The 13,213-nt window shown below is 35.5% G+C and overlaps 1 protein-coding gene across 1 annotated transcript; it reads left to right on the forward strand.

Annotated features, from left to right (window-relative positions):
• The first annotated feature begins 7,104 nt into the window (after positions 1–7,104).
• On the forward strand, positions 7,105–12,752 carry LOC147548581 (homeobox-leucine zipper protein ROC8-like). The gene is made up of 10 exons (XM_086669416.1): positions 7,105–7,673; positions 8,001–8,118; positions 8,209–8,397; positions 8,544–8,999; positions 10,041–10,142; positions 10,273–10,482; positions 10,607–10,787; positions 11,002–11,267; positions 11,356–11,445; positions 11,549–12,752. Exons 1-10 carry the CDS (start codon positions 7,552–7,554, stop codon positions 11,921–11,923), a joined length of 2,109 nt encoding a protein of 702 aa, XP_086525542.1. The 5' UTR covers positions 7,105–7,551; the 3' UTR covers positions 11,924–12,752.
• Positions 12,753–13,213: the final 461 nt, after the last annotated feature.

Raw genomic sequence — 13,213 nt, forward strand, 5'->3', positions numbered from 1 at the left:
ATTTTATTTAGAGTTCTTCCATTTTCTTCAATACGTTTACTTACTAGATCAAGCTCTAAATTACTCTTTGAAGATCACTAACAATTTGGACTAATGAAGGTGATGCTAAAGATGGAGAGTCAACATTTTCAACGTTATCCCATTGAGGTTGAGACACGTGTGGAACATAAGATTCTCCATTACTCCTCCTTAGCATACTAATAGCTTCGAGAGTAGTCTTTTGAAGATCACTAACAGTTTGGGCCAATGAAGATGATGCTAAAGATGGAGAGTGGACAGTTTCACAGTTTTCCCATTGAGGTTGAGACACGTGTGGAACATAAGACTCTCCATTATAATGTAAGAGTCATTTGTTTCAATGTTATCCCATTGAGGTTGGGACACATTTGGAGCGTAAGACTCTCTACTATAACGCATGTAAGATGATCTATCAGGATATCTATAATGTGGTTCATAACCTTCTTGAGGTTGATAATAATCCTTACGACCATCATTATGCACATTGTATCTAGGATGACTAACACTATTCTGACCATTTACTAAGTACCACCATGATAGATTTGAATAACTCTCGTCCCTTCTGCCATTATGTTGGGACCATTATCAATCCATTTCTTTCAATTATTTTTTTTAAATCGAAAACCGAGGAAGCACTACAAAGATCCTAGAAGGAAAACAACCACAATCAAGCTGACTCAACCAAGCAACCTAAACAAAATATAGACGACAAACAGGTTGGTCAATTTCACTTAAAAGTCTAGACAGCTCCTACTTCCTAAAAAAGCTTGAATTATGATTGTTATGAGGGTTACTCCGTCAAAGTACTATGGTTAAACAATTCTTAGAGACAACAAACGATGAACGTTGTGATAACCGTCCTACCTTCGGTAACGTTTCCTCTTATCGAGGCGACCTTTTATAGAATTGAGGGACACTTCCCTTTTAGGAATGCCCAAATAAAAATCGAGTTCCTGAATTGTTTCAAAGATCCTATGAACTCGATACCTTAGAGGCTGATGTCTAAAGCGGATTTTAGCTTAAGTGAGGGTTGGGATTCGCGGCGTTCTTTCCTAACTGGGCAAGAGATCGGTGATGAAATCCGACTCCTATCTTGTAATAGGGTTTGTGCCCTTACTAAAGACGATTAAACTAAATAGTTCGTCAAATAAATTAGGCACACAAAACACGCACAAGGACCCACTGACAGGGGATTCGTGGGTGATCAGATAAAGTTACGTCCCGTTCAAGACGGGCGACGACCTTTGTAGACGACCCGGGCCACTCTTTCATCAAGTGTTCGAACCCGAGGCTTCGTTTTGGTTTTCGGTTATAATTAAGCCCTTTAAGTTTAGGGTCAAAACTTAAAACAAAATAAAGTACTAAAAAAAAAAGTATAGTCTCTCTCACCAAAATAAATAAAAAAAATAAATACTGTAAATTTCTTCTTTTCGACTTCTCCTCCTTGTTTTGCGCCTTCTTCTTCGCTCCTTAGTGTCCTATACACCAAAAATGGAGAAGCAAGTCAAAGTATTCAAAAATTCAAAACTCACCAAAAATAAAAACTTTTCAAGATTAGAACAAATTAAAAACTTAGTCCTCGGCAACCGTGCCAAAAACTTGATGGGCCTAGAAAGTTTCCCTAAAAGGTCACCACCCGCAAGTATACGGGCGTCAAGTAATAATATCCTGGTAAGACCGGGGTCGATCCTCAGAGACTAAATGAAACCAATTCTAAAACTCAGAAGTAGCACGGTTTTTGTTTTTAAAAGTGGTTTTGGTGGTAAAATAATAAAATACTAAAGCAAATAATGGAAATAAACTCAAATGGGGGAGAAACCTAGGATTTTAGAATCCATCTTAACACTTTCTAATAACGACTTAATCATGCATATCTTTCATATCACTCAAGTATTGGTAACCTATCATAACAATCCCCGGAAAATAGTCGAATTGAAACCGAATATTCCTAAAGTCTAAATTCAAATCGTTGATGTATCAAAGTCACAACTAATAACTATCAATTTATAAGCATGATTCATTAAAGAAGACCATCTAAACATGAATCATTAAACGGAAAGCACAGCTAATGAAGAAAGCTCCCTACATCAAAACCAAGAATTCTTTAATAATTAAAGCATTTCAAGATATTCAAACATGAAAAAGATTTTATCAAAATTATGTTAAGAGTTCATCATAAACCCTAGTAAGAGAGTTAACTACATATAATCACCAAATTCATCTACAAAGAGTTTTGTTGTAAACATTAAGAGCAAAACAAAGGGAAGAGGGATATCACCAAATAATGGACTTCGTGATTATGGTGATGAAGATAGAGAAAATTATGATAATGATGATGATTCCTCTCACAAGAACCAAACCAAATAACAATCTTCTCTGAATTTTAATTCAAAGAAATAAAGAACACCTTTCTTTGTCTCAATGTTCAATCTCTTTCTCTCTATAGATCTCTCTGTTTTTCTCTTTACAAGTACCTTTTTCTCTCTCACAAAGATACAAAGGTATGAATAAATAAATCAAATAAAGCTCTCTGTTTTTTTTCTTACTGATCTCTCTGTTTCTCTCTCTCTCTCTCTACAAAATCTATGTTTTTTCTAAATCTCTCTCTCTCTCTCTCTCTCTTTGTTTTGTTTAGCTTTCTCTCACTAAAAGAAAAATAAAGGAAGAAGAAGAGAAGAGATGATGATATATGGAATTAAAGAACAGTGATGATGTATAGAAGATGATGCTCTCTGTCTCTCTCTCTCTGATCTTTATATTTTCGTTGAGCTTTTTGAGAGGATTCGACCCCCGAAGATGAGATGCCCACTTGATGAAGCTCTGTTTCTTTTTATACTATCTAATGGTTGATTCTCTCTCTATGGTTTCAGCTTTCAATCAATCATCTCTGATTTGATTTCCTAGCTCAATGATCTTCAATCTTCTTTCTATAACAGTGAAAAATCATATATGTTTATGTTCTCGGTTTCCAGCTATCTGATTGCAATCAAATCCCTCTCATCCTCCATTAAGGCAACTTCATTTTATATATGAGAAGAAGAAATCCACACCAGCTGAATCCTTCTTTCTCTCTCTAAGATATATTTTCTATTTAAATCCCAAGAGAAATCTCTCTCTAGAATCTGATCTCTATCCTTACTTAGGATTTTCCAGCCCCATCGAATCTCCTTTTCTCAATCTCTCGGTCTCATCTCTTTCTCTTTCTATGATTATTTATTTCTATACCTATGTATTTGGAGTTAAAGTCTGAGAATAGAGATGAGAGAGAAGGAAAGATTTGATTTACCCAAAATATTGGGCACCAATCAAGTAAAGCCCGGCTGGAAATGATGAACTCGATAAGACTCTTCGCGACTGGTTTGAACAGAGGAGACTTATCCGTCAGATGAAGTTGTAGAAGTGTGTCATGTCCAGATTCGTTGGATCGATTGGGAGTATTGTAGATTGGTTTCCCGCAAAGTAGCATACCAGTCTTCTTCTTACCACTAAGTTAACCCGCGCGTCCCACCTGCATACCGAGAACTTAGCCCTCAACATCAGACTGCACACCACGTGTCCTTGCAACCCCCAAGTTGACTTTACTTTGACCAAAACTTTGACATGGTCTATTTCGCTCATCCGGACTCCGATTTGACTTCTGTTTTTGCCGTTGGGTTCGCATTGGACTCTACTTTTCATCGGAGTATCGATCTTGACCAAAATTACCAGACTACCCTCTTCACCAGATGACCAGAATGCCCTTAGTATGTATTTCTCTCGATTTTATCCGTCTTTTGCACTAAACTCCTTAGAAGACATCTGGACAAGAGAAACAAGTAATTCATCAGAGTAACTGCTCAAAATGGACTAACTAGCCCGAGTTAAGAGATTCAGATGGGACATTTTCATGTTTCATCACATCATAATATTGAAAACAGTTTAGAATTGACTCGATGAAGGACCACACACAAAATGATGAAATGCTTTTGGGCATCGAAGATCTATAAGGATAGAATGAAAGGATGATAAGATTAAAATCGAGAAGATTACTGAAATAAGATTCTTAAAAATCCAACGTGAAAGATTCTAAGAGAGAAATTCGACCCAAGTCTCATGTCACAAAGCTAAGCAAGAATCGGAGTCCGGTAGGCCCTGATGAGCAAGCATGCATGAAAAAGATGCTTATGCTTAGAGCATAAAATCGGTTATGTTTAACATGATCAACATTATAAAACGTCTCAAATACTTGGAGTATGATGAGTCATCACCATTCAAATCCAGATAAGAAATTCTGGACCACAACTAAAGAACATCCTAAAGAACTTGGGAAGTACTCTGGATGAGTTCTTGGTACAAAGTGGAAGGTGAAAAGATAATGGATGTCATATAATGGAAACTTCCAGACATGGAAGGATAGTAAGTTGGAAAGGTTCCTAGCTAGATATTGTTGCAAACTCTACAAACGAAAGAACAAAATTAAGGCTTTAAAATCATTAATTCTAGTAAAGAGATACTAGATATTTATCAAAGGAATTGAAGAAGTCAACCTTCAATTAAAGTGATAATTAGCAAAGGTTTAATCAGATTAGGTATGTTTAACTAAACTATCACCTAAGACAAAATATGAATAAAGTCCTACAAGGGTCTAAAGCATAAAGAACATTCTGAGAATGACCTTGACTAGTAAATTGAGTAAGTAAAGGAGTAATCCGGTTTAGTATTTAAGTTTAGTATTTAAACGACATACCATAATAATAAAATATTCCAAATAGGTTCATCAGATATGTGATCTGATGAATGAAACCTTATTAAGTGACCTTGGAATTATTTCGTTATACGGTCCATAGTCCAGGTCATTGCATGGACAACAATGACTTATGAAGAATATCACATGAGATTGACAATATACCGCTGTTTCATGGGCTATGGAATAGGAATATTCAAGTCATCTACGTGGGTGTATGATTGGGAATGTACACTGGATAACCCACCATCAGAGTACATCAAGAGTGATGAACGTCAAGAACCTTTCATTGACAAGATTTGAGAGATTCCTCAAAACATGAGTGCTCCACTCATCTGATGTAAGGAATGTCTGACTTTGGTTTCGTTAAACGCCGCACCATAACCCAACACGTCATTCGTCAACAAAATATAAACACAAGTCAAGATTTCAAGTTTGTGAAGAATGATTTAAAGCGGGTCACTATAGTTTTCTCTATAGAAGACTGTAATTGGTGCGTTCATGGTTGGGCACCCTTGAAATGAAATCCATGATTAGGCATCATTGAATTGCAAAGGAATTTTTTTATTATTGTTGTAGTAAAAAACGTTATGTTCCAACTTACTCTCATTATTATGTATGTTTTATATAACTTTCAGTAATCAATATATGTTTGGCAGATGAAAATACTCATTTTGCCGCCAACAAAATTTATATTTTCAACTTGAAGTGTATAGATTTTTTGCTGAAAATATAACATAACAGTTTTTTGTTGTTTACAATAGAACATTTGTATATGAAAAACATACTTAAGTAGATGAAAAACACATTTTGCTTGAAACAAAATAGATAAATTTCAATATTAACAACATTACATTGTTTGTTAGTGAAAAAATATCAAAAGATTTTTCTATTTTCAATTTACAATCTGGTGTAAACTGATTTGCAATCTTGTATAAATTTAGGTTCTCAAACCACATCAACCATGCGGCCTCCCATTGACTTCTCTTTAGCTTTTTTATTCTTAGAACTTGTTCCAACAATATGCAGGAAAAAATTGATTTAGCTCTCTGAACATCAAATTGCACATTATTATGAGTGGAGATCTCGTTTTGTGAATCACAATATGAATAATTATAATACAAAACATAATATGAAACAATATGTTTATGAACATAAATACAAAAAGTGTTAAGCAATTTGTGAAATGGTACGGACGCGGAAACATAAGTTTGAAGATGAAATCCTAAAAAAAAAGATGAAGAAACATAACCTTGGAGATGAAAGGGTACAATTGAAAGCATAAAAAAGAAAGAAGATGTAGCTTCAAGATTCCCCAGAGCTTCTAATGAGCATTACCAAACCTTAATAAAACATTGCCAGTCGTTAATGGAGCTTGAAGATGAAGAAGAAGCTTGAAGATGTAGATGATGAATCATTCATGGCGTTCTGTTTCTGACTTTTAAAGTTTCGGTTGTGTTTTACAATGTGTTTGATGAACCTTCAAAAATTTATGGTGAGGAAACAAAAAATATTGAGAGACCTAGAGAGAGAGAGAGAGATCTAGAGAGAGAGAGAGAGGTTTCATCTCAGTTTCTAGAGAGAGGCATGCTTCATCTCGGTTTCTAGAGAGAGATGCTTCATCTCGGTTTCTAGAGAGATAAACTGAGATGAAGTACGTGTTTTGTTGTGTCAGATGGATTGAGGTCATCCGACTTTTTTAAGTCTGGGCAGGAATTGAAGAGGGATTGGGTCGGAAGTGATTTCATGTCTATGAGGGTAATGGGGTCCAAAGTGCTAAAAGACAAATCCCTTTTTGTGGGAACATAGGACTCTTATCTCTTTTTGGGTTTTATTTTGGACCTTATTCCCATAGACCATAACTAATAATATATTTTATATGATATAAATACAATAATAATAATATTTTATTAGTTATTAATCTATTTATCACGAATAATATATTACCCTTTTGTTGACAGGAAATTCACGAAAGTCCATACAATGTCAATGAAATTGTCAATGAGAGTCTATGAAAGTTTATACAATGTCAATTGAAATGTGTCCACTATCGGTTGGGGTAGTGGTTGGACACGTACTTGCATAACAGAGGTCCAAATTCGATTCCATAGAAGTAGAAATCCTTGATTCGGTGTAATTTGGTATAAAAAAGATGGAAGTATGAATAAATGGGGACCAGATGGTCTTAAAGATCTTTATATGACTCTTACGACTCAAGATGTCTTTAAGATAACCTATTTAATTCATGATGTAATATGTTTATAATGTATCAATGTCTTGTGCTGATGTAATGACTCTTTAGTCAATAAAAAAAAATGTCAATGGAAATACCGTTAAATGATAATGAAAATCTATAAAAGTTTACAGACTCTCCGTTGTCAATAGAAACGTACATGGACATAAATCTATCAATGTCCACCAAAATCTAGATGGACTACCCCTTTATCTATCAATGCCCACCAATGTCTCCATCTACTACCTCTTAAACCCTCCTTTAAAACGTTTCCCTCTCTCTCTATTGTCATCATTTTTCTACTCTATGTTTCCTTCTCTTTCCCTGATTGACGTCAATAACTCTCATAGGCATTTTCCTCTCTCCAAAGTTGAATTTCAAAATTGAGAAAGAGAGTTGTAGCTGTTTAAAAGTTTACAAGAAAAACCCATTTACCATGTGAGAGTTCTTCACTTAGTTAGTAAGAAAATCCATAAAATCATGGAAGTAGCAGAAAAAGTGTTATTTTCTAGTTCTTCACTTAGTTAAGAAGACAAACAAACAGATTTACAAAAAAGAAACAAGAAAAGATACAAAAATGGATTCTGGAGGTGGTGGTGGTGGTTGTGGGTCCGGAAATGACCAACATATATCTGATTCTCAAAGAAAAAAGTCTAGATATAATCGTCATACTCCTCATCAGATTCAACAGCTTGAAATGTAAGCCCTTGTTTTTTTTCTTGTTTCAAGGGTTTGTTTGGATTTTTCTTTTTTGTTTTCTTCTTGTTCAACTTCACTTTCTAGATTTCTGGTGGCTACCCATGTTCTTACTTTATTTACTTGTCAATTGTCATATGTAAAAATATTTCATTTTTAGTTTTTGTGATCATTTTTCATTAGTTGGTTTGCTTTGTGTTTCATGATAATCAATTCTTCTTGTTGTTCTTTAGTGGGTTCTTGTTTCTTTGTTGATAATCAATTTTATAATAGTTTGCCCAAAATGGGTTTTGATTATCTTGATTCATTTATTTGGTTTGGGGAATGAAGGATCTTCAAGGAATGTCCTCACCCTGATGAGAAAAAAAGGATGCAGTTAAGCAAGGATTTAGGGCTTCAGCCTCGCCAGATTAAGTTCTGGTTTCAGAATAGGAGGACTCAAATGAAGGTAATCTTCTATATATATATATATATATATATATGTATGTATGCTGCTTTAAAGATGGCAACTCTTAATGTTTGCTATGATTTGTATTAGGCACAACATGAACGAACAGATAACTTCGCTCTTCGATCAGAAAATGATAAAATCAGATGTGAAAATATAGCTATTAGGGAGGCACTGAAAAATGTTATATGCCCTAATTGTGGTGGTCCTCCTGTTGTTGAAAATGATTATTATGATGAACAGAAATTAAGATTTGAGAACGCTCAATTGAAGGAAGAGGTTAGATTTCTTTACTTAGTTTGTTTTTTAATAATCTGTAGTCAAATTTTTTGTTTATCTGTTTCCCAATCTCGATTTCGAGTTCATCTTAGGATTCTTCCGTATCATTTTCTTGATATGCTCTTTGGATTGTTTTCTTTTTTCAGCTTGATAGGATTTCTAGCTATGCCGCGAAGTATATCGGAAGACCCATTTCTCGATTTAATCCAGCTCCAATAGCTTCAACTTTGGATCTCACTGTTGGGAGTTATGGTAGTCATGGAGTTGGAAGTCCAACGATAAATTTCGATCTTGTTCCAGGAAGTTCTTCTTCTTGTATTCCAATGTTGCACCCTATGGGTATATCTGAAATGGAGAGGTCATTGATGGTTGAAGTTGCTCATTATGCAATGGAAGAACTTATCAAACTTTTTCAGACGGGTGAACCTTTATGGATTAAATCAGCAATTGATGGGAGGGAGATTCTTGATATTGATACCTACGAGAGATTATTACCAAGGCCAATCAACTCAAAAAGACCCAATGTTCGAACGGAGGGGTCTCGAGAGTCAGGCGTGGTGAATATGGATGCGTTAACATTGGTGGATATATTCATCGATTCGGTTAGTTCTGTTCAACTAGCTATGCATACTAAAATATGCTCTCTTGTTTCGTTGTTTATAAAATAAGGCACCCCTTGGGATATGAATTCACTCTATATAAAAATGCAGAATATGAAATAGGAATATACGGTTATATATATATATATATTCAATAATTTGAAAAAATGTACGTACTCCCTAGATCTTCATATTGAGTCTAGTTAGATTCAGAAGCTTCTTAAGAAAAATTGCCAAGTCTGAGTTGTGAGATGACTGTGTAGGAAGAGATGGTTATTAGATTCTCGCTTTACACAGAGTACATCTGTTTGGTCTGATTATGTCTCCTCCGATGAGCAAGTCTTCAGTAGGTAATCTTTCCAAGATTGCAGCCCAAAGGACAAAACTGATTCTAGGTATTATGCCCTTTCTCCATATTTTCTTTGTGACTCGACGGGTGATTGTGTCTTCATTTTTTAGTCTGTTGTAGCATTATCTGATTGATAGGTTCTCTTCCTCCCCTTGTATCCATACTGATTTTCCTCCTCAGATAGTTAAGCTTGATTGATGGTTTCCAAGATATTACCCACATTTTGGATTTCCTAATCAATGAGGTTTTTTCGAAGTATTATGTTCCAATCTCCTTTCTCATTCTGATTTCTTAAGTCCCATACGGTTGCTTTTCTATTGGATGATAAAGAAAAGATATTTGGGTATATGTCCTTCAAGGGAGTGGTAGTGCACCACTTCTCATGCCAAAACTTAACTGACTTTCCATTACTAACTTTCACCTTTGTGAGTGCCCTGAATTTGTCCGTTCCATCGTGAATTCCCTCCAAACTGAACACCCATACCATCCTTTTCCACTGGTTTGCATACCTTATCCCATTCCTCCCAAGGAATCCTTTATGATCAACATCATCCCACAAAAATTTCTTGATCTTAGTGTCTGGTTTTCATATATATCTCAACTCGAAAAATTAACTATCACTTGCAATGTACAAGTTCGTGAATATTCACAACATACCAAACAGGGATAATAATATTGGACTTATTTGATTGCAGAGCAAATGGATGGAATTACTCCCGACAATCGTTTCAGATTGCAAGACAATTGAAATCCTATCATCTGGTACTGGGGCGAGCCGAAGTGGTTCCCTACAACTGGTAATCAACCAAGTCTATAATCTCAATTTTCTTATCAAGAATTGTATTTGAGATGTCTGAATTCAGAAATTACTCTTCATTCATGGTGATTGGTTCGACAATACTCTAACATGAAAATGGTTAAATGCAGATGTATTCAGCAATGCATGCTCTTACAGCTCTTATTCCTACTCGGGAATTCTACTTACTTCGCTATTGTCAGGAAATCGAGCAAGGATTATGGGTAATAGCGGATGTTTCATTTGATTTTTCCCGAGAGAGTCAATTTGTTTCTCCTTCTCTATCCCGAAAGCTTCCTTCAGGATGTTTGATTCAGGACCTACCTAATGGTTATAGCAAGGCACTGTTTTCTCCCATATCATCTCAAAGTTAATTTCTATCAAACAGTCGTAAATATGATTGCGAAAAACAAAAATTTTATGTGTCTGAACAAGTTCTGTTTTGGGAATATGCTTGGTTTGTAGGTTTCTTGGATAGAACATTTAGAAGTTGAAGAAAAAGCTCCGACTCCACGACTTTACAGAGATCTTGTTCATAGAGGAGTTGCTTTCGGAGCTGGACGTTGGATTACTACTCTTCAGAGGATGTGCGAAAGAATGGCTTGTCTCCTGGTGGCTGATTCTTCAACCAAGGACCCCGGGAAAGGTACTCCAACGAACTAATTTCAATAATATATCTACTTAGAGTAGTAGTTTTTCTTTTCTTGATGCCTTCTCGTCTGTTACTCTTTGGTCTTTTATATCCGATTATGGAATATGGATCTTGGGTATTCTTGTTATATTGTCTTCAAGTAGTTTTTCAGTTTTCCATGAAAGCTTTCTAATCGTATAATTTTATTTTTTTTCGAATTATGATTTAGTTCTTCCATCACCAGAAGGTAAAAGAAGTTTGATGATGCTTGCTCAAAGGATGATTAACAATTTCTGTGCTAGTATAAGTGCAAGAAACACAACATGGACTACACTGTCAGGATTGAACGACAACGGAGTTAGAGTTTCAGTTCATAAGAGCACAGGACCAGGGGCACCTAGTGGAGCTATACTAAGTGCAACTGCCTCTATATGGCTTCCGATATCTCCTCAAAACGCTTTCAATTTCTTCAAGGATGAGAAAACTCGACCTCAGGTATGTCTCTACACTCTATCATTCATATCCTTTATAAATTTCTTTAAACACTTCTATGCTAATGATACCATTAATGTACGTATATCAGTGGGACGTTCTTTGTTCGGGTAATTCAGTTCAAGAAGTTGCTAATCTTGCTAATGCATCAGATCCTGGGAATTGTATTTCGGTTCTTCGAGTACGTACTGGTTTTATCCTTGGCTTATCAAATTTGGTTTTGAATTCAAGTTTTAGCTACATTATTAAGTGAGAATTAGTATTCGTTTTTTTCTCTTAAACAGTACGTGAATGCAAGCGACAACAACACGTTAATACTTCAAGAGTGTTGCACCGATTTGTTCGGTTCACTTATAATACATGCACCCGTGGATATTCCGTCTCTCAATTTGGCAATGAGTGGTGAAGACCCATCTTTCATTCCTTTACTCCCATCAGGATTTGTAATATGTCCCGACGGTCGATCTAATGAAGGAGGAGCTTCGACAAGTTTAAATGTTCAAGGGTCAGGAGGTTCGCTTTTGACGATTGCATTTCAAATTCATGTCAGCAGTTTACCATCAGCTAAACTCAATCTGGAGTCAGTCTCTACTATTAACAACTTAATCACCACTTCCATCAATCATATTAAGACTGCCTTGAATTGTCCAGGTTCTTGACTCATAAACTTCTGCAGTTTCGAGCATCGATCGCTCTGCTGCAGAGTTCTCCCTCTCTATTTATACATCTATCTGAAGCTTTTAATCTTCTTAAATACAATGATCAGAAGAACCCAGAGGCTTTTGATGGTGGAATTCAATGGGGGATACCTGGATTTGGGTGGTTAGTTGGTGGGTGGGTTGAGTCTTTGATATAGTATTGAATGTCCATCAAAGACCTAAATTGAACTCTTCAACAGATTTATCTCAACAACAGAAGTTGAAAAAAGTTGTTTAAAGAGGAAGTCAAGAACGAACCATAACTGTTATTTTCACTTGCTGAGTTGTTATTGTTTCTCTTCCCTTTCAAGTTTTCATACCTACCCATTTTCTCTCTCCTCTTTGTCTCTCATGGGTAGTTGGGTAATTTATTCATCACACTACCAATTCAGCTCAAGCAAGTGTAGTACTAGTGGTTCGGGTATTGACTTCCCTAGATAGAATGGGGACTTTCATTTACTTCTATGAAACTACCATTAAAACTATTAATGAAACTTAAATTTTGTCATTAAGTTTGGACCTGTCTTCTCTCTTGTTTGCTTAGGGTTTTGTTGCACCACGTGACTCTCAAAATTGAGGAGGTTGGTAGGACCACCCATTTAGTTTATGAGTGAGTTAATTTTGGGTTGGTATTAATGTTTAGTCCATCTAACTATGACTTGTTAGTTTGACAAATGTTGTTGTTTATGATTTTATATTCTTGTGGTGATGGTTTTGATGAGTTGAACTCTATGATTCATTGATTGAATTTTAATTTTCTTTGAATTAAATGGAAAGATTCTTTTGCTAAGATCTATGTTTCAAATTAAATTCTTACATTAATTGCTTATAAGATACTAAGAGGTGTAGTCAATGGGGGATTTTGGTTGACATTAAATCTGCGAATATCTGCGACATTCAATCACAGACATTTCAAAGTTTGTAAATGTCTATAGCGTTCAAGCACAGATAATTTAAAGTCTGTGAATGTCTGAAGCATCCAATTATAGGTATTTCGAAGTTCGTGAACATCAGGGGCATTCGCAAATCCATGCACTTTGGTGGATTTAGACTTTCATTGACATTTTAGTGGATTCTAGTGCAAAAAGAGAGCCAAATTTATCAACCAATATAGATTGTACTTCCAGAACAAATAATGAAAATGATAGGGGCCCATATAAAGACAATAATAATAAATAAAAACTAAAATAACTAAAAAGTAATTGTATTGTCTCGAGCAGTCCCAACCCATGTAAGGCTGGTTTGAAATTA

The sequence above is a fragment of the Eschscholzia californica genome, unplaced genomic scaffold, assembly GCF_041429995.1.
Source record: "Eschscholzia californica isolate CP2 unplaced genomic scaffold, dmEscCali1.0.p SCAF_3, whole genome shotgun sequence".
In the NCBI taxonomy this organism is placed as follows: Eukaryota; Viridiplantae; Streptophyta; class Magnoliopsida; order Ranunculales; family Papaveraceae; genus Eschscholzia; species Eschscholzia californica.

Excerpts from the sequence above, each read along its gene's own strand:
- LOC147548581 (XM_086669416.1), top strand. The coding sequence starts at position 7,552 with ATGGATTCTGGAGGTGGTGGTGGTGGTTGTGGGTCCGGAAATGACCAA. Across the intron at positions 7,674-8,000 it reads CAGATTCAACAGCTTGAAAT|GATCTTCAAGGAATGTCCTC; the intron begins GTAAGCCCTTGT and ends TGGGGAATGAAG. Across the intron at positions 11,268-11,355 it reads ATGAGAAAACTCGACCTCAG|TGGGACGTTCTTTGTTCGGG; the intron begins GTATGTCTCTAC and ends TACGTATATCAG.